This window comes from Conger conger, chromosome 4 (genome assembly GCF_963514075.1).
Source record: "Conger conger chromosome 4, fConCon1.1, whole genome shotgun sequence".
Classification (NCBI taxonomy): Eukaryota; Metazoa; Chordata; class Actinopteri; order Anguilliformes; family Congridae; genus Conger; species Conger conger.
Genome location: NC_083763.1, coordinates 69,750,451 through 69,772,079, shown reverse-complemented (window position 1 = coordinate 69,772,079; position 21,629 = coordinate 69,750,451). Strand labels below are relative to the sequence as shown.

The 21,629-nt window shown below is 47.4% G+C and overlaps 1 protein-coding gene across 4 annotated transcripts; it reads left to right on the top strand.

The window, feature by feature from the left end:
• The first annotated feature begins 2,166 nt into the window (after positions 1-2,166).
• b4galt6 (UDP-Gal:betaGlcNAc beta 1,4- galactosyltransferase, polypeptide 6) lies at positions 2,167-21,474 on the top strand. Of its 4 annotated transcripts, XM_061240704.1 has the most exons (10): positions 2,429-2,529; positions 8,304-8,412; positions 8,513-8,629; positions 9,383-9,496; positions 11,607-11,731; positions 12,039-12,155; positions 13,291-13,478; positions 17,035-17,157; positions 18,010-18,111; positions 19,565-21,474. In XM_061240704.1, exons 3-10 carry the CDS (start codon positions 8,530-8,532, stop codon positions 19,710-19,712), a joined length of 1,017 nt encoding a protein of 338 aa, XP_061096688.1. In that variant the 5' UTR covers positions 2,429-2,529; positions 8,304-8,412; positions 8,513-8,529; the 3' UTR covers positions 19,713-21,474. The 4 variants fall into 4 exon arrangements, with proteins under 4 accessions (XP_061096687.1, XP_061096688.1, XP_061096689.1 ...); XM_061240703.1 differs by lacking the exons at positions 2,429-2,529; positions 8,304-8,412 and adding an exon at positions 2,167-2,301; XM_061240705.1 differs by lacking the exon at positions 8,304-8,412 and having other exon boundaries at positions 2,465-2,529.
• The last annotated feature ends 155 nt before the right edge of the window (positions 21,475-21,629 follow it).

The window sequence follows — 21,629 nt, the reverse complement described above, 5'->3', positions numbered from 1 at the left end:
CAAATGCACGCAGACACATGCACATACTCACCCCCCCCCCCCCTTCTCTCTCTCTGTCTGTCCAATTCAATGTGCTTTATTGGCATGAAATACATACAGTAAATATTACCAAAACAAAAAATGCTCACACAAAAATACAAGAATTCAAGAAAATATATATCTCTCCCTCTGTCTGAAATAAATTACACACAGGGTATAGCGCATCCAGCAAGATAGTGATGTTGGAACTTAAATAACAGGTCAGGCTTCAGCGAAGGGTAGTCTTTAAGCTTAAAGGGCCACAATGATAGCACTTCTGGCCCATGCTTGTTCGTCAGTGAGGTTATATTCTCTCTAGTTATTATCCTTTGAGGGCTTCTTCTGTGTGTCTGATTCAGTTTTTACTTCTTCTGCTTACTACAACAGCATATAAATGGAAGTGTTCGCAGTCATTTCAGCTTACAGTGTACCATGATTAAAATAATATACTAGCTTGGCAAAACTGTTGTAAGCTGTTTTTTTCCATGTTTATTCTGCATGCATTAAGACCCTATTCATATCTGGCATTTAAATTATGGTAATTGGTACATGGGAAGCCATACAGTCACCCAATGCAAATACTCCTTTTTTGATGCATTTGCCTTTGGCCATAACCGGGTCTAATGCATCTGCCACCATGACGGGAGGTGGCCACAGACACCTGCCCAGCAACACCAAACATCGCACATTAACAGGTGTAAAAGGTCCTATATCAGCACAAGAGCACAATTTCAGAGCTGACTACATGAAAATATAAAAGATGAAATCACAGTCGATGTATTACCACCATTTTAAGCACTAAGATTTGCATTAAAACAAAAGTCTATATACAAAGACTATGTACACTACATCTGGCTGGAAGCAGGTGGTATACCAACCTTTCATTGCCAATGCCCCCCCACCCCACCACAGCTCCAGCCTTCCCAAATGCTCGTTTGCATTGTATATCGAATTGAGAGGTGTGTTTCTATAAGTGATATTCAATCTGCCCTTTTGTGCACATACCTGTATTTGGTTATGGCTATTTGTGTCGTTCAGGAGAGAAACACCACCCCACATGTCCACTTTTGCTTTTGATAAGTGAGTAGGTTCAGCTGAACCTATGCCAAGTTTAACAGAATTATAATTCTGTTAAAGCACTATGCCAGCAACCAGCTGACTGCATAGCGTTTTAATTGGGGCAAACCTGTCATCGCAAGTTAGAGTGCCCTCTTCAAAAGAGAAAATGCAAACGATGCTAATTTCAATGGGGCTATTTTGCATAAAAACAGTGATAAAGACACACAAAATATGCATAAATGCATAAATAGTATACATATCTTGACTCAATCCATCAAACCAACTTACATAAATCATCTGACTGGAAAATTCTTGAAATTGCATTTCTGGGAAACAGATCCAGCCAATGCACCATGGTTTTTAATGAGACTTCAGTCTTCTCTTCTGCTGTGTTGAAAGAGAGCCAGGGCTGGCATTTATATAGCGCCTTTATCCAAAACGCTGTACAATTCAAGCTTTCAATTCACCCATTCATACACACACCAACGGCAATTGGCTGCCATGCAAGGCACCAACCAGGTCCTCAGGCGCATTTGCAACATACTTATAATCTTTTTTTTTTAAAGGCCTTTTTCAGCTTTATTGGACAGTATATAGTATAGAGAGACAGGAAGAATGGGAGCGAGAGAGAGGGGAAGACATGCGACAAATGTCGGACGGTCGGATTCGAACCGCCGACGTCAGTGCTCTACAGGCTGCGCCACCGAGACACCCCATACTTGTAATCTTTTAACATTACCAGTCACACCAAATTTCTCCTTTCCTACAATATTTGTGACACCCAGATGACTGACTCAAGGATTTAATAAAAGGCATAAAATGATCTACATAGGTCAACTAATGATTCTACCCCCAATATTAATTGCATTGCTTTCCTCTCAAGAGATAAACTTGTCCTATGTCTAGTATCTAGTGGTCTTGAAAGAGCTGCTTTTGCTAATTTGCTCTCATTTAACTTTTCCTTTTTTCTCCTCAACAATGGAATGTCTGTTAGGAGACACGATCTGCGCGTGACACATGCGATCCGCTAAATCTATTCACTACCTGAAATTCCCAGGATTCTTGTAAAACAAGTATCCCCCCGCAACAGCCATCTTATCGCTGCCATGCCTCCATTTTTCTGAACTCCCTCCTCCAGCTAAATGTATTCCATCCAAACCTCGAATCGCCGGGATAACATTAACAACAGTTTCTTCAGCACCATAGCCGACTGGTTTAACACAGGTGTGCTATATTTCTGGGCAATAGATGGGCGTAGGCCCACGCACCGTAAATGTGCCTTTGTAAAACTTAGTCAGATCTCTGTACTAGCTTGCACTCTTCAACCAGCAACTCGGGTTTCTGCAACGAAGTAAATTGTCTGGTCCTCCTAATCACAGTCCCGTTGGCTACATTGATGATGCTGGATATGGGGCGGGGTGATTTGGGCAGGGTACACCCACCGGAAACCAGGTTTGCAACGCCAGCAAGAAATACGTTGGGATAAAAAAAAAGTGAATTTATTTTCGGGACTGTGAGCTAAAGATGTTAGACTAATATACTTTTTTTGGGTTAAACAATTGTAAGCTGCGAAATCTCATGAGTGTAGACCATTTGCCACAAGCAATACGATCTGAAAAGAATACATTTCATTTCGGGCGTGTTTGCGCTGTGTGGAAGTGTGCGAGTGTTTTGGAAACATCAGCGAACCAGCGAGTGGGAGGAGGCAGTGCAGATCCGTTCTCTCGTATTCAATTTTAAACCTTCATTGCCGGCGAAAGAATACAATCCTAAATGAGAAGCAAAATGTTTATTTATGAGAGAGTAACGTTAATAACAATATTTTTGATATTATATTCTTAACGCTTGCAGCATGGCTTGACGACGATGTGTTTGGAGGATTGACGGTGCTTGATTTTAGGCCTGTCTTTCAATCTGGAAATTTCTTGTCCAGGGAAGCAGTAGCTCTAGCTAACGTTTTGCAGTCTATTAAACCCGCTAGCCACAGGAGCTCACATAGCCAACGTTAGCATTTTCGCTGCATCCGCTCACCACAACGATGCGGACACCATCTGTGATTCTCGGATACCCGAAGTAAATCCAGCTTTCAGCATTTCAATAGACGCTATCTGAAACGAGATCGTGTATGGGATTGTTTGCTAGCAAGCTAGCTATCTCGCCTTAACCCGTGGATCTACGCAAATATGATGAATTGGAGGCGACTGCTGCGGATGTCGAACCGCTCATTCCTGGCCTTCATCTTTTTCTTCTCTATGTCTACATCTTGCCTTTATTTCATTTATGTTGCCCCTGGAATAGGTGAGTGGGAGTGGTAAATCTATCTCTTGTTATTTATTTATTTATATATTTTTTTACATTTATTTCAGCCTAAATGAGAATCGCATTTGTCTAGCACAATTCTATTCTACAGACAAGCTTTTTGAGGTTCTGATATTGGAAAATGCACTTGCCCCACCTTACAGTGCAAATTGACTGGCTAAGTTAACGTACCGTTTCTGTTACTGTGTAACGTTAGTTGGCTAACATTAGTTAACCTGACGGCACCGGTAGACAAAATGGTAATTCAACTTATTTAATTGGAAAGCACCTGTACATGCTCGCTTTCCGGCTAATGTTCTTATCACACCATACATTTAAAATCCATCGCGCATCTAGTTAAGCTAACTCTTGAGAAGCCATTCAAAATTAAGTACTTTTTTATATGAATGTATGATACGGTGGCGGGATGCAATGTGTGGTTACAAATGTAATATCATCTGGTTCAAGGTTTAGCTAGCTGGCTCCTTGGCAATTCATGTGGGCACGTGTATCGCAATGATCTTAAGTGTTGATTGGTCTCTAATCTGCACACTGCATAGATGATTATAGTATTGTATCACACATTCATAATTCCCGTCCATGCACTAGCTAACTCCGCTTCAGAGAGTCGGACTGAATATGGCTTAGCTGGCTACTTAACGGAAAGCCGTTTCTTCCACCGTGGTAGTAGCATCTTAATTCTGTTTAGTCTGTCTGTCATTTATGTTTCAAATGAAGGTGATGTGACTATCAAGGTACAGTTTTATGAACTGACTTGCGTAATGCACAAAACGACTCGGGTTAAAACAAATCGCAAATTATGCAAATAATGCTTGTATTTTCTACAAGCCAGTGATTGATGTATTCAGCTATGACCATTGAAAACCTTGTTGGATGCGTGCTGTTTGTCCCTGCACCAAACCAAATAACCCAATCTCTAACCATCAGGTTTGGTCCGCCATACCACACTGCTGCCTACATTTATTATAGCATGGATCATTTAGCTCTTGCACACGTAGGCTAATTCCCCACCCCCCCCCCGATCATTTGTCCTCAGACGTTTAAATTTCAAACTAATCGTGTTGGACCAAACCTATCGTGGTGAGAATCGCCAAAAGGCAAGCAAGGAAAATGTTTTGCGCAAAATAAGGATGAATATGTTAAAAGTTTGAATAATGTTCCTAGTGCGGTTATTAATGGGAACATACATTATGAGGAATGTGAAATTATGACATAACTGAATTCTCTATCTGTGGTGAATGTAACAGGAAAAATCATTGGCATTCCACATGCTTAGGACTTTTAGCATAAATTATTGCTATGTCTTGGCAAACGCAGCTGTTGGGCCCTTGAGCAAGGCTCTTAACCCCACATTTCTCCAGGGGGGGGATTGGCCCCTGCTTGGTCTAATCAACTGTAAGTCACTTTGGATAAAAGCATCAGATAAATAACTAATGTAAAACAGCGTCCCTGGACTTTTTCCATGGCTTTCTGTTTGTCTGTGTCTCTTCCTGTGGCTAAGAAATCAAGGTTTTTTTTTCCAAGCACTTTATTGTACCCCGTGGGGTAATTTGTCCTCTGCACTTCAGCCATTCTAGCTACTCAGGAGCAGTGGGCGGCCACTGTGCAGCGCCCAGGGAGCATGGCGGGGTTAAGGGCCTTGCTTTAGGGCCCAACAGCTGTGTAGATCTTATTGCGGCTACACCTGGGCTTGAAATGCCAGCCCTCTGGGTCTCAGTCATGTACCATAGCCTCTATGCTACAGACTGCCACTTTCAGTCGTTTCAGAATCTGTGGTTTTGGCCTTCTTAGTGTTTCTTTAAACTACCTTACTGAATCATCCGGCTGTTTGTGTAGTCGGTGAGGCGAGTTGCAGCAAATGGGTGTTTGTGGTGCGCCTCGTCTCCTCCCCCGCTCTGTGCCTCCGCGATGCACCGGTTGATAAGGCTGTCGCTGTGCCCTGTGCACTGTGGTGCTACACTGGCTGCGGATGTTCACTTGGGCCAGGACCTGTTTCACACACATCCATGAGCTGGGAAAACCAGCACACTTTATCCTGACCCGTGAAAACCAGAACACTTTATCCTGACCCATGAAAACCAGAACACTTTATCCTGACCCATGGCCAAACTGATTTGTCTTAGTCAGTGCTTAGGTTCCGATATCTCCTTTTTTTTTTTTTTTTCCTCGTTTGTTTATTTCGTTGGTTGCACATCAACCGAGACCTTGTAATACAATAATTGCAACACTTTTGATTTCGGATGTGGGATGGTGAAAGACGCATATTCACCATTAATTTTCAGTTTTGTCATTGCGTGGGCCAGAAGTGCAGGGGAATATATATATATTTTACAGGCCCTCCATTAAGTCGCGTTTACAGACACAATACTTTTGGTATTATGTAGCATTTGTCACCATTCAAGATGGCAACTTGCTTTTTGTTCTTTCTGTGTGTGTTTTGTACTCGTGCAAAAATATCAGTGGCGTAGGTTTAGTTTCTGTTGATCCAATAATTTTTTTCCCGTTTAGTGTTGATAAATGATGCCTGAATCCACCTGGCATAAGCTGATGTGCTTTAATGTGTCAGCATGTCTCTGTGGTTTTGGCTTGGATGTCGCCTAAGGTTAACATTTGTAACTGAAATATGTAATGTTTTGAAAGGGATTCTGGAGATTCACATTGTGTGTGACATTGCAGATATTTAGTGAGGAGGGCGTAGGTGTGGATCTTTAAGGCATGGCAATGTAAAGTAAACAAGTTCAGGGTTTGCCCCAGGTTTTGATGGAAGCGGCGCTGCACCTCAGCTGAATACATGAACACCTCGGCAAACATCAGAGAAAGATAAATAAAACCTCAGAAAGGCGGTGGGGGGCATTGTGTAATCAGGTGTTCACCAGGTCAGATGTAGGTTATAGCTGCCATGAGAAAACCGTGGTTTGCCCCTGCTGCTTCCTTCCTGAAGCACTTCCCCTTCCACTAACTACTGTATTGTCCTGGGGAAAACCCTTGAAATTGGCTGAGAACATTGGCATCATCCGGCACATTTTCTCTTACATTTTTTATACCCTGCGTCTCATGCATGGGTAAGCCCCGTCTTCCCTTATTTTGAGTCGTTGTGGGACTGCTCTTGATCCAATCGGCTTCTTTCTGTGATGCGGTCCTCGCTGGTATTTCGAAGGAAATGGGGTAAGGAGGGAGAAATGGCGTACGGATGCAGTTAAGTCTGTATTGGTAGCCAGGAGGTGTGGCGTGTGAAGGTGGTTTCACTGAAAGCTCTCGCCCGTAGCGCGATGGCACAATTTATGTTGTGTAGACTGTTTTCTACTGGTGACATGCGCTAGCGTGAGAAACGCTTAGTCTGCACACACACATAAACGCCCTTGCGCCTGCTTCTGCCGTGCCGCTAATAAATGATTCACTAAACTGAGGACCGGGCTTGGCTTCGCTCGCTCACTTCCCGGCCAAGAGGAGATCGAGCCTTCCTGTAAACGGTACACTCGGCCTGGTTAGTGCTTACTAATTTATGCTGCGCTTTACAGTAATGCCCATCGAGTGTGAAAGTTGAAGGGTTAAGAGGGGGATCCCACTGTGGGCTTTTCTTTCATTTGTCGAAGAGTAGCCGTCCTTATCAATGAAATGCGCTCTCGTCCAGACTCTCCACCTGTAGTGAGTGGAGCGACACAGCCCCAAAGTACTGTGTGTGCTCCAGATACCTGCTTTACTGTACACTTGTGCTGGCTGCCTATGACCACACCAGTCAAACTGAATGCAAACTGAGGCTTGGCTGGCCATGTCTACTTTTACATTATTGGCATTTTGGCAGACGCTCTTATCCAGAGCGACGTACAGTTGATTAGACTAAGCAGGAGACAATCCTCGCCTGGAGCAATGCAGGGTTAAGGGCCTTGCTCAAGGGCCCAACGGCTGTGCGGATCTTATTGTGGCTACACTGGGATTAGAACCACCGACCTTGCGTGTCCCAGTCATTTACCTTAACCAGTACACTACAGGCCGTCCCCTTGGCATGGAAGCTGTTCTGCTATCTGGCCACTATGGCAATGAAAATGCAGTTTTATGACGATCCTCTCACTTTACGCTCATGTGTGAATGTTTTGTAAGCTGCACGTTCACTGACTTTGTGGGCCTGTAATTGCATGGCAGGAGTCTTGTGAATGCCCTTGGCAGTGCTTTTTTATAAACGTAGGTCCTGCCCCAACAAGGTTTAATTGCTTTGTACATTTCTTTCAGTTGTGCAATATCAAATTGGGTTTTTCTTCTTCAGCAGATGCTGTTACCCTGGATGACCTACTCGGGCTATGCATTTTTCAGTTCCCATTTTAACTCTGTGTGCCTGAGTGGGGGATGCCTGTGGGTAGCCCCTGCCCTGTGTGCAGTGTACTTTCTCGGTTGTTAGGGACACGCTCCATAACGGCATCTTTACAGTCTGGGACTTCCAACCCTGTCGACCAATCGGCTGAGTGGAAGTCTGTGCGTCTGTGGCAGGCGGGCTTTCATTGGCCAGATATAACGAAGCGCTCAACCGCCCTGGCCCTGGTCAACTGCAGCGCCTGATGCATTTTGCTCCCACTCAGAATTTAATTCATTCATTGAAACTTAAGCACTTATTCATGCAGTTGGCTGTGTTCAGTTTCTGATTTAAAAATAAATAAATAAATAAAAGCGTTTTCGGTTTTCTACTTGAACATAAACCGGGTGGGTGTGGGTGTGGGTGTGGGTGTGAGTGCGAGTGATGTACAACAGCATGTATTTTTAAAGCGGGTCATGTTCTATCTTGTGGTGACATCCCTTGCAGTATTACTGCAGGGATTCGGGCCATTACCAATGAATATTTCAGGATTGTCTGGCAGGGGAGCAGAGCGCTGTAAATGGGTTATATTTTCACTTTTTAACGTTGTTCTTGTTTCCAGATTCTGGGTCTCTTCTTGGCTTATCTACGTTTTTTTGCCGTCAGAAATGGCGAACGAGCGGCGGAGAGGGCCGGCTCTGATCTGCGCGTCTCTGAACGCGCGCGTGTGTGTGTACGTGCACAATCGGCCATTGTTGCGTGACGAGCTGGCAGCGCGGGGATGAATAAAACATGAGCGCCGCTAAACCTTGTGCGCCGCTGTGTCCACAGCCAACACCTACTACTTCATGGTCCAGGCCCAGGGCATGATGCTCCGGGACAACGTCAGAACCATCGGCCACATGATCCGGCAGTACACCAACAAGAACAACACGCTCAACGGCACCGGTGTGTATACTGTACGCCTCGGGTTATTCATTGCTGAGGCAGCGCTGACTTCATTTTAATGACTAACTCTAAACTCGCATTAGGGCCGATTCTGCACTCACGTTTGTGTTGTTCATTTGTCATGTCTGTGGACTGCCCAGAGAATGTACTGTGGTAAAGGAAATGTCATGGGTTTTTAGACCGTAGCCTTGTTGAATGCTTGTGATTTATGGAATAACACTTCCCCCCCCCCCCCCCCCCCCCCAACAATGAAGCACCAAGTCTTCAGTACACAATATTGCAGTCAGTGGTGAATGTGTATTATTTGGTTTGTAATGAATGTAGTCTGTGAGATATTACATTACATTATTGGCATTTTGGCAGACGCTCTTATCCAGAGCGACGTACAGTTGATTAGCAGGAGACAATCCTCCCCTGGAGCAATGCAGGGTTAAGGGCCTTGCTCAAGGGCCCAACGGCTGTGCGGATCTTATTGTGGCTACACCGGGATTAGAACCACCGACCTTGCGTGTCCCAGTCATTTACCTTAACCACTACGCTACAGGCCACCGAATAAAGGAGTAAAGGGGAGAGCAGTGTACTGCATCTGTGTTGGCCAGTTTGACCTGACTGTTGGAAATCTTGTTTAAAAAAAAATATGCCAATGTCAGGGGCCTCCGGTATTCAATTATGTGTTAAAGAATAGCAAAAGCGCGATTGTGTGCAGGGTTATTATAATTTCTTTTATATGCATCATCTGTATCTTCATTACAGATTACCCCGATGGCAATAACTCCAGCGAATACATCGTTCACCCCACCACGTATCTCCCAGAGAACTTCACGATTGCGCGTGACCTCCCGTGCCCAGAGAAACTACCTTCTATGAGTAAGTGCTCCGGCTTCACCCAGCCCCCAGGCTCCCAAACGTGGGAGAGGTGCTGCAGAAGAACCGGGCCGACGGTTTGTCCCCCCCTGCGCTTCGCGTCCCCTGGTACTTTTCCAGGCTTCCTCGTTACCGCGGCGAAGAGCGTCGGTGATGACTCAGGATAATTCGGTTTTCTCACTACATCCGCACGTGCTCGGTTACCAGGTACCTTCCCACGCGGAAAGGTGCGTTACCGTACGTATGCGTGCTCGGGGCCAATTTCCACTGAAAACATGTTAGCCGTTTCGTCTGGCCGGGCGCCACGCTGGTGTTGGCAGGACCTTCATTTGGTATACAATCTCCACATGAGTACAGACTAATTAGAGCAGATCAAAGGGTGGCCCTCTGCCGCTTCGTTAAAGAGGCTTAAAGCGAGCGCTTGATCCGGTTAAATTTAAATGACTATTGATCCGTTGGCTCTGCTGTCACGGATAACGAAAAAAATGCAAGTTCAATTTTAACAACCTATATCGACCGGGGGGACATTGACCGTAAAGATTTTTCCTGAATGTATTCTGAAAATCGACGGAGAACCTTCTCTGAGACCGTATGCGCTAATTTGCATGCTAAACAATTGAATTAATTATTGTGCATTATTGCATGTTTCGCAGTGGCATAAGTGATGTTTTAACATTCATGAACTCATTTTAATATTCATGGCATTACTAATGTCTTTATCCTATGTCAAGATCGAAACCTGATCTTTTCGCCCACTCCAAATTAGGCTGCATGGCAGAGATCTGGTACTGCTGTGTTGTCACTAATGCCCGTTTATTGACAAACGCTGCATTTCAAACGTTTCTTGGCGTAAAACGTGAGTTTGTGGCCCGATGTGCTCGCTCGTCCGGTCTCTCTCTCTGGGAGAACGTCCCCGCATTATTCCATGGTATTCCGCGGTATTCCATTATTCCGGCTTACCCCGTCTGGCCCTGAATTTCCTTATCGGCTCTGAGTTTTGAATAGATTCAAATCAACGCTGTTGAGGTTCTGTCTTTAGAGCTCACGGATGGCCTCCGCCTTTGTCCTGTTCAGTTGCACCATGCTGCTTTCATGCATTATGTAGGCCGGGGCTGTCGGCCCCTGCCCCTGCCCCTGCCCCTGCCCCTGCCCCTGCCCCTGCCCCTGCCCCTGCCCCTGTCCCTGTCCCTGTCCCTGTCCCTGTCCCTGTCCCTGTCCCTGTCCCTGTCCCTGTCCCTGCCCCTGCCCCTGCCCCTGCCCCTGCCCCTGCCCCTGCCCCTGCCCCTGCCCCTGCCCCTGCCCCTGCCCCTGCCCCTGTTGGTGTTTCATTTCGACCCTAATTTGGCAAAACCTGATTTGGCAAAACCTGATTCTACTAATGCGTGAGGCCCCTGGCTGTTGAATGAGGTTTGCCTTGTTAGAGTGCATACCTACAGGACTGTAGATGACCGGGAACAGGGTTGGGCAGCCCTGCTCTAGTTGATGAATGCGGTCTGGTTTGTTTGGGTTGAGGTGCGAACCTACCGGTTTTGACCTGCCACATCAGTTTAGGGCGTGGCTCTAACTTCAGTCCGGGTGAACGTGCATGTCGTTGTTGTATAAAATGGCCTGGCTCTGCTTAATTATATCTTTTTATTTTTTAAACAATAGGACTAATTTTATCTATGAAATGGTGGCAAGACTTTATGATTTGCAAAAGTGATGTAATGTCTATTTAACCCTTTTTTTGAGCTGATTTACTGTGGAGTGCTCGTGTTTCAATGGTGTCTATTTCCAGAATGTCCGACTCTCTATATTTGGTAAAATCAGCAATTTATTTTTCTGAGTTTATTACTCTATATTAACAATATCAGAGGGACAAAACGCCTTTAATCTATTTTATTTATTATCGCCCGTATGTTCATAAAACACTGTTTACAAATTCATATTCTGTTGGAGGATTTAATTATTAAACAGGTAATTATTTCAGAGAGCTTGTAGATGCTTTTTTGCAAGCACTGTAAGCCTCTATTGATGAGGTTCTGGAATGTAATATTTAGGAAACCCCTAGGGCTGTATTTTCCGTAGCTTAAAGGTCTTCTGTGAACATGTTTCCCCTGGTTTCGCATTACAGAGGGTCATATCGACGTGAACATGACTGAAATCCCGATGGAGGACCTTCAGCTCAGGTTCTCCAGACATCTGAACATCCAGTTCGGGGGTCACTGGAAGCCGAGTGCCTGTAGACCACGGTGGAAGGTCAGCGCAGTTTACACGTTTTTCTTTGCGTTAATATTTCGAGTTGGGCTTGAAGTAATAGAATTGTTCTGTTGCTTAAACGGAAATTGTGCGCACGTGCAGAAGCCATTTCAGTGTCTTAACGCTTGGGCACCTGCTTGCGCAACATCGACTGTTACAGATACAGCGTAAACGCTGCCGTCAGATCGTTGTTCGCGGTATCGCATGCCAATAACAGGCTTGTCCGTTTGGATTTCAGGCGTTACCTTGTGGTTGTTTCCTGTCTGACTCACGTGACGCAGTGGCTGAACTGCTTGTTTGTTGTCAGGTGGCTGTTCTCATTCCCTTTCGAAACCGCCATGAGCACCTGCCGGTCCTGTTCCTGCACCTCGCCCCCATGCTGCAGAGACAAGGCCTGCAGTTCGCCTTCTACGTCATCGAGCAGGTACTTTCCCCTCTTTCTCCACACTGCGTTCTACACCATCGAGCAGGTACCTTTCCCCTCTGTCTCCACTCTGTGTTCTACACCATCGAGCAGGTACCTTTCCCCTCTTTCTCCACACTGCATTCTACACCATCGAGCAGGTACCTTTCCCCTCTTTCTCCACACTGCGTTCTACACCATCGAGCAGGTACCTTTCCCCTCTTTCTCCACACTGCATTCTACACCATCGAGCAGGTACCTTTCCCCTCTTTCTCCACACTGCATTCTACACCATCGAGCAGGTACCTTTCCCCTCTTTCTCCACACTGCGTTCTACACCATCGAGCAGGTACCTTTCCCCTCTTTCTCCACACTGCATTCTACACCATCGAGCAGGTACCTTTCCTCTCTTTCTCCACACTGCATTCTATACCATCAAGCAGGTGCCTTTCCTCTGTCACCACACTGATTAGTAAGGGCTTCCTTTTTCCATTATTTATTTTTTTCTGATTTCTAAAATGTATTTATTACAGTACTAGAGTACTCCCTAGTTTATTTTCTGCATTAAAGGTACAATAGCTCATTTCGGACAACGGTCAAGAGGGGAATTGCAGCAACAACCGCTCTCAAACCACAACACTGTTTATTCCTCTCCTTCTCTGTGAACTATGCTCGGTGCTATACTCACATTGGCTGTGGCAATTAGAACCAATGAGCTTGAATTACTGTACAGCTATACCATGTTTTGGTACAGTGTCGTTCCATCAACTGTATATTTTAAGGACTATAAACACCGGCAGAGGGTGAGTCAACATTCTAGTGGGTCTTTTTCAATGATAAGAAGGGATTTACAATGGTCTTGACACAAAAAATCTTCCTTTAATGTTTTGTCTAAAGACCTAACATGTTTTGTGTAGCAGTGCTGCCATCTGCTGGTCTTTTTTTGTCAGGCAGTGCAGGTGATTCAGTTTCCAGACTGGTGATAGGATTACACTCTTATGTCTATCGTTGTGGTTAAAGCCTGTTTCGCCTGTTTACTCCTGTCGTAATCCGGTCCTGTTTTTAATCTTACTGGACCTCCGCGGCAGCTTGTGCAGCTTCTCTGTGGAGATTGGGTCTAGTCGGGTTTGTAAATGTGGTCGTGTCACGTCTGCAGACGGGCACCCAGCCCTTTAACCGAGCCATGCTGTTCAACGTGGGCTTCAAGGAGGCCATGAAGGACCTGGACTGGGACTGCCTGGTCTTCCACGACGTCGACCACATCCCCGAGAACGACCGCAACTACTACGGCTGCGGTCAGATGCCCCGCCACTTCGCTGCCAAGCTCGACAAGTACATGTACATGTGAGTCTCTCCTTGTTTGGCTGGGTTTGAGGAATATATAACGCACATGCGCACGCACGCACGCACACACACACACACTCACACGCACACACACACACGCGCACGCACGCTCGCAGTGGCTTTAGAACGTATTCGGACCCCTTCACTTTGTGTTGTAGATTTAATTTGAAATGTGTAAAGTTGCCATTTTTGTCCATCAGTCTGCACTCAATGACCTATTATGACAAAGTGAAAACGTTTTTAGAAATGTTTGCAAATTTACGCAAGAGTGGCTGCAGTACTAGCGACTCTCCACTACTCCAGTCAAGCTAGTTTGGGAACAAGGTGATTGCTGCCCCCCATTATAATATGCCTGTTTGCAGGACCCACGCACCATTCGCTAACACATTCATACCTTCGTGATTATTTAGACTCTCCAGTTAACATAACCTAGTCTTTGGACTTTGTGGGAGGAAACCAGACTATGTGGCGGAAACCCAGGCAGACACAGGAAGAACATGCAAATATGCTGACTCCACGCACGCGCAGTCACACGCACGCAGTCACGCAGTCACGCAGTCACACGCACGCAGTCACACGCACGCAGTCACGCAGTCACGCAGTCACGCAGTCACACACGCGCAGTCACACACGCGCAGTCACACACGCGCAGTCACACAGTCCCACACGCACAGTCACGCGCACGCAGTCACACAGTCACACACGCGCAGTCACACAGTCACACACGCGCAGTCACGCGCACGCAGTCACACAGTCACACACGCGCAGTCACACAGTCACACACGCGCAGTCACACACGCGCAGTCACACACGCGCAGTCACACACGTGCAGTCACACACGCGCAGTCACACAGTCACACACGCGCAGTCACACGCGCAGTCGCACAGTCACGCGCACGCAGTCACACGCGCGCAGTCACGCAGTCACACGCGCGCAGTCACGCAGTCACACACGCGCAGTCACACACGCGCAGTCGCACAGTCACACGCACGCAGTCATGCAGTCACACGCGCGCAGTCACGCAGTCACACGCGCGCAGTCACGCAGTCACACACGCGCAGTCACACACGCGCAGTCACGCAGTCACACGCGCGCAGTCACACGGTCACACACGCGCAGTCACACGGTCACACACGCGCAGTCACACACGCGCAGTCACGCAGTCACACGCGCGCAGTCACGCAGTCACACACGCGCAGTCACACAGTCACACACGCGCAGTCACACACGCGCAGTCGCACAGTCACGCAGTCACACACGCGCAGTCACGCAGTCACACACGCGCAGTCACGCAGTCACACACGCGCAGTCACGCAGTCACACACGCGCAGTCACGCAGTCACACACGCGCAGTCACGCAGTCACACACGCGCAGTCACACACGCGCAGTCACACAGTCCCACACGCACAGTCACGCGCACGCAGTCACACAGTCACACACGCGCAGTCACACAGTCACACACGCGCAGTCACAGTCACGCGCACGCAGTCACACAGTCACACACGCGCAGTCACACAGTCACACACGCGCAGTCACACACGCGCAGTCACACACGTGCAGTCACACACGCGCAGTCACACAGTCACACACGCGCAGTCACACGCGCAGTCGCACAGTCACGCGCACGCAGTCACACGCGCGCAGTCATGCAGTCACACGCGCGCAGTCATGCAGTCACACGCGCGCAGTCACGCAGTCACACGCGCGCAGTCACGCAGTCACACACGCGCAGTCACACACGCGCAGTCACGCGGTCACACGCGCGCAGTCACACGGTCACACACGCGCAGTCACACGGTCACACACGCGCAGTCACACACGCGCAGTCACGCAGTCACACGCGCGCAGTCACGCAGTCACACACGCGCAGTCACACAGTCACACACGCGCAGTCACACACGCGCAGTCGCACAGTCACGCGCACGCAGTCACACACGCGCAGTCGCACAGTCACGCGCACGCAGTCACACACGCGCAGTCACACACGCGCAGTCACGCAGTCACACACGCGCAGTCACGCAGTCACACACGCGCAGTCACGCAGTCACACACGCGCAGTCACGCAGTCACACACGCGCAGTCACGCAGTCACACACGCGCAGTCACGCAGTCACACACGCGCAGTCACACACGCGCAGTCACACACGCGCAGTCACACACACGCAGTCACACACGCGCAGTCACACACGCGCAGTCACACACGCGCAGTCACACACGCGCAGTCACACAGTCACGCGCTCAGTCACACACGCGCAGTCACACACGCGCAGTCACACACGCGCAGTCACACAGTCACCCATGCGCAGTCACACAGTCACACACGCGCAGTCACACAGTCACACACACGCAGTCACACACGCACAGTCACGCAGTCACACACGCGCAGTCATGCAGTCACACACGCGCAGTCACACACGCGCAGTCACACAGTCACGCGCTCAGTCACACACGCGCAGTCACACACGCGCAGTCACACACACGCAGTCACACACGCACAGTCACGCAGTCACACACGCGCAGTCATGCAGTCACACACGCGCAGTCACACAGTCACGCGCACGCAGTCACACACGCAGTCACACAGTCACACTCACGCAGTCACACACGCGCACGCAGTCACACACACGCAGTCACACAGTCACACACGCGCAGTCACACAGTCACACACACGCAGTCACACACGCGCAGTCACGCAGTCACACACGCGCAGTCACGCAGTCACACACGCGCAGTCACGCAGTCACACACGCGCAGTCACACAGTCACGCGCACGCAGTCACACACGCAGTCACACACTCGCAGTCACACAGTCACGCGCGCGCAGTCACACAGTCACGCGCACGCAGTCACGCAGTCACACACGCGCAGTCACGCAGTCACACACGCGCAGTCACGCAGTCACACACGCGCAGTCACACAGTCACACACGCGCAGTCACGCGCACGCAGTCACGCAGTCACACACGCGCAGTCACGCAGTCACACACGCGCAGTCACGCAGTCACACACGCGCAGTCACGCAGTCACACACGCGCAGTCACGCAGTCACACACGCGCACAGTCACGCAGTCACACACGCGCGCAGTCACACAGTCACACACGCGCAGTCACACAGTCACACTCACGCAGTCACACACGCGCAGTCACGCAGTCACACACGCGCAGTCACACAGTCACGCAGTCGCACACGCGCAGTCACACAGTCACGCGCACGCAGTCACACGCGCACGCAGTCACACGCGCACGCAGTCACACGCAGTCACACGCACACACAGATCCACTACACCTTCCTGCTGTGAGGCCACAGCACTCCTCTCCACACCAGCTGATTACACGACCTGCTGAATTTGACCACTGAGTGGTGGGGTCGCCGAAGAAGTCTGACCCGTCGCACATCATAAATCGTAAATAGTGTGCTCTAGATCAAGATCGTGGCGTTCTGCGGTATTTTGAGTCGATGTTGTCTTCGGAATAACGACATGGCGAAGGTGCGCGTCGCCCTCGTCTCGTGGTTCTCCGCGGGGACGTCCTGACGTTCCGACGTTCTCCTCGCAGTCTCCCGTACAGCGAGTTCTTCGGAGGCGTGAGCGGACTCACCGTGGAGCAGTTCCGGAAGATCAATGGATTTCCCAATGCATTCTGGGGCTGGGGCGGGGAGGATGACGACCTCTGGAACAGGTCAGTGACCGATCAGACACCGCGGGCCCCAGGACTGCTCAGCCTGTCCTTTGCAGTGGGCGCCTCAGCCCTGTACTGTACATCATGGTGCATCATGTTACCCTGAACATAAATTAGACGTGTGTATTTGTCAGGTTAAAAATAAAAATGTAATTAAAGCCTGCTCTCTGAAGTTAACCATTTTGTATAAGTCATAAAGCAATGGTACAGCAAAGGCCGTGTATATACTGTGTCTGAAAATCTAATTTTATATTTGTTTTCATTTTTAAAAAAGGTAATTTACAGCAATGGTGCTATCAAAACATCTTAGAAGAATTCTCAGTTATTCACTTTTTAACTGCATTGCTGTTTTAAAACTTATCTGTGTGTGTGTGTACATACACACTATTTTGAACATAATATATTAATAATATAATATATTGTATTAGTAAAGGTGTTTATTGTGATTATTTTTAAAGCCTTGGTTCGTGAACGCAGTAACACAGACACAGGAGGGTCTATAGCTGAGGTTTCCCAGCAACAGGAGTACCGATTCGGGTGTGCCTCCTTACAGGAGAGACCAATGCTAAAACGCTTCCTCAGCATGTAAAACGAGTTGCCATTAGTGCTTTGGGGCTTCGTCTGAATTACATTAGCAAATAAGCAGCCGTGACCGCAGCCGGGTTGAACGCGGACCGTGGCAGGAGTGGTTTTTCCTGTCGGGCGGTCCTGTGTTGGGGTGGGGCAGGCGTTGTGGTGGAACCCGGCCTGAGAGCGGAGCGTGGGGGACTGGCCTGAGACCAGAGCGGGGGATGGAGTCAGCCGCCGTGCAGGGATGCAGCGAGATGTCCCTGAAGGAGTTTTATTTTTCAGGGTGCACTACGCAGGGTTCAACGTGACCAGGCCAGAAGGGGACATGGGGAAGTATAAGTCCATCCCGCACCACCATCGAGGGGAGGTGCAGTTCCTGGGCAGGTCTGTATCCTCTTTCTGTTCGGCAGCTGCGGCTGGGGATGGGTTATGTGCGGGGGCGAAGCTTCAGTTCCTCGTGGGGGAGGGAGGGGGGGAGACGTAGGGGTGTTGTGAGTGCGGGCCGTTACAGCTGTCTGAAAAAGTGCAAGAAACATGCCCCCCCCCCCCCATCTGTATGGAACACAAATCGAAAGCTAGGAAAATGAAAATCTCAAAAACACAAAAAATAAATATACGTGGGCCTTTAATAAAAGCGGTCTGTTGGTGGACTTCGCTTTGGCTCTGGTTCCTCAGTGACCGTGCAGCCCAGCTTCTTCCACAGCTCATGAGGAAACTGGAGAGCCGTAATGGCTACAGCTGAAATGCATATCTCCTGGAATGATCTGGAATGGCTGCCTACTATGCCTTTGTCAGTAGTATGGGTGACCAATGTGACCCCCTGGCTGCCACATAACGTTTCTTTCTTGTGAATTGGCCCCGAATTGTGGCCCAGAGAACATTCTTGTCGGTGAAATGCTGTGGTTGAAAAGGAAAAGGAAAAGGACACGTAGCCAAGCCACATTCATGTAAAAAACCTGAGCTCTATTGCGGTTAATCTGGTCTATTTGTCAAAATGTCTCCCCATCAATGCCTTGATTTCCAGCCACACATACGTCTAGAATCCAGATTTCACTCACTGAGGGCCGAGTGGTTTCACTTGTCCGACACCTGGTTTTGTGAGCCCAGGGTAGGCGTTATTTCTGACCCGTTGCTATATCACAGACCGCGTAGTCGGGAGAGTTCCCACACACACTTGTGACCCACAGTTCATTGGCCCCTGACTGTCATCACTCTCTGTTTGCAAGCATGTCGCCCTTCATGGTAATACCTGTTCGGTCATGTCTGCTGTTTGGACTGTCATGGAACATACTGTATGTGCTGTACTTTTCCCACCCTGTACTGATGATGATGATGATGATGATGATGATGATGTGAACTCCTTGTTCATGCTCAAACGCTTCGACACATCCTGCAGCTACAGACTCACCCCCCTCCCCTCTGAACTGCAGTCTACGTGCCTCCATGTGCACTTTCTAGTTTAACCTGCTAGTTTAATACCTGAACCGGGTTGCACTCAAAACTCCCTGATGGGGGGACATCTCTTCTCGCCCCTGTTTGAGGGTTTTCCCTCCTACTAAGGAGTTGTTTACCTCATGCTATTTGGGGGCTCTGGGCTGAGATTTCTCATTTTTCTTCCCTTCTGTTACTCTGTAAATCGTCTCTGGGACAGTCTGCTGTTAAAAGCACTTTACAAACATAATTGATTTGAATTGAACATTAACGGTGGGAAATGAGTGTTACTGTGTGTAATTTGGGAAGAAAAGTGAAATTAAGAGATTTGTTTTATTTTATTTTTTTTGTACTACGGTGTATTTTGAGCTCGTGCCCCTGATGACCGTCCGTTTGACCTCTCCAGGTACAAGCTGCTGAGGTATTCTAAAGAGAGGCAGCACCTCGACGGCTTGAACAACTTGAACTACACTCCTGAGATCACTTTGAGCAGCCTGTATAAAAACATCACAGTCAACCTGTCTCCAGACCTGGCGCCCGTGGAAGACTACTGAATGCTCCGTCCGTGCGGGTGAATGAACCTCAGCCCCTCGTCCGCTAACACCTTCTGAGGGAAGGCCTAACGTCGGCATGAACTGGGACACGTGGGAGCGCTGCCAACTTACCATGTCTTTCCAAAAGGATTTTACTGGAGGAACTGGGAACTGTGTAATTAAAAATAATCTGTGTGTGTGTGTGTGTGTATGGTGTATGTGTGTGTTGCATGTTGAGTGTGTGTGCTGGCTTCGGCAACTAATTCTACATCATATTTCAAAGTCAAAGGGGTGATGGCATCAAGAACTATGATGGTCACAGCAAAACCTTAACAAATGCATTTAGGCTCGATACTACATTTTGTAACTTATTGAATTATTTCAAAATGTATCAAAACTTCTGTTTGTAAAACGTTTCACATTTACCTTAAAATCCATCTTGTCTTTGTCCTACCATAAGGTTTCGACGCATATCTGCTTATCCCCCCCCCCCCCCCCCAGGGCAAAGTTAAAAGGTCAAAATTTGTACAGTGTATGTCTGATGTAAATTTCCAAAAAAAGTTTTATTTTTTATGTTTTCAAAATTAAGTTTCACAAGCACTCCTCTTGTACTGTATGTATGATAAGCTTTTTCCAATCGCTTGGCTGTATCATACTGTATTGGTGAGACCATTTGCATGAATGCAACATGTAAATATTGGCTTTTAAATTTGCCTAGCATATTAGAATTATGAAGTATGTTCCACAATATCTTTTGTTTTCGCAGCTGTATATTTTGCCGCCCTTCCCCTGTTGGTGTATGAATGATAAAATTGTTACAGGCTTTCTGTAAAGTCTGGGAAGTCAAATTCATGAATATAATGGTGGCAGAGCACTTGAAGGAAATCACAGTTGCTCCTGCATGCCTTAATTTATTTTAACAAGAAAAAATAACCAACAAAATCTGTTTTTGCATGGGATTTTAATTTTATTTTTTGAAGAAGTGCACTGGGTAAAGATCTACTGTTCAGAGGTGGGCATGCTAGGTATGGCTGTGATTTATTTTTATTTTTTATTTTTTTATTTTTTTCCTTGCACAACTGTGCCAGTGCTGCTAAATGCCAGAACGTTTCTGACATCGATATCACAGGTTATATTGTAAGTTTTGGTTCTGTTTGTAACTAATTTGCTTAAGAACTTAAGTGTGCGCCAGATCATTTTAAAAAAACTGGCTAAATGATAGAGCAACCGGTTTTGTTCTTGAACAGCGTGGGAAAAACTATCCTGGGTCATGAAGACTTTATTTCAAAGTTTTGAGCACCAAAAAGTTTAGGAAAAGTCTGCATTGTACTTGTCGTCATGTTGGTGGTGTTCATATTTGTATTTATTTTTTTTACATTTTTGTGATTGTTGTGCTTGTTCATTTGCCGGTGTATATGTTTAAAGCCTTCTCTGAATAGAACCGCAGTGCTTGGTTGCTCGGTGGTCTCGATTGCTGTCGCAGCAGAACCCTAACCTAACCACTGACCTCCAGTTATGAGTGAGCGGTACGGTTAACTGTTTTTTGGACTGTCCTGGGCAGCGAGACAAACAAACAAACAAACAAACAAACAAAACAATAACCTGCCCCCAGTGTGGAGCGTTATTTCAGATAAACTGTGAGTTGAGTCTTTATTTGATTTCCCCCCTTCATTTCTGTTATGCAAGCCTGGATGTACATATATGCCCATAAAACTGAAGGAAAAGAAAATGCATCCTAGCAACGGTAGCAGTGCCAAAAATCCATGTACTTATTTCCAAATTTCTAAAAGTTTAAAATGGGCTTAATAAATAAAACAAAATTAAGAAACCATTGTAAGATACTGTTACATATGCTACATGATATGAGCAAAAGAAATCAAAAATACTTACTCCAACATTAATAATTACGTATTTACATGGGGACTATCAAGTTGGGTA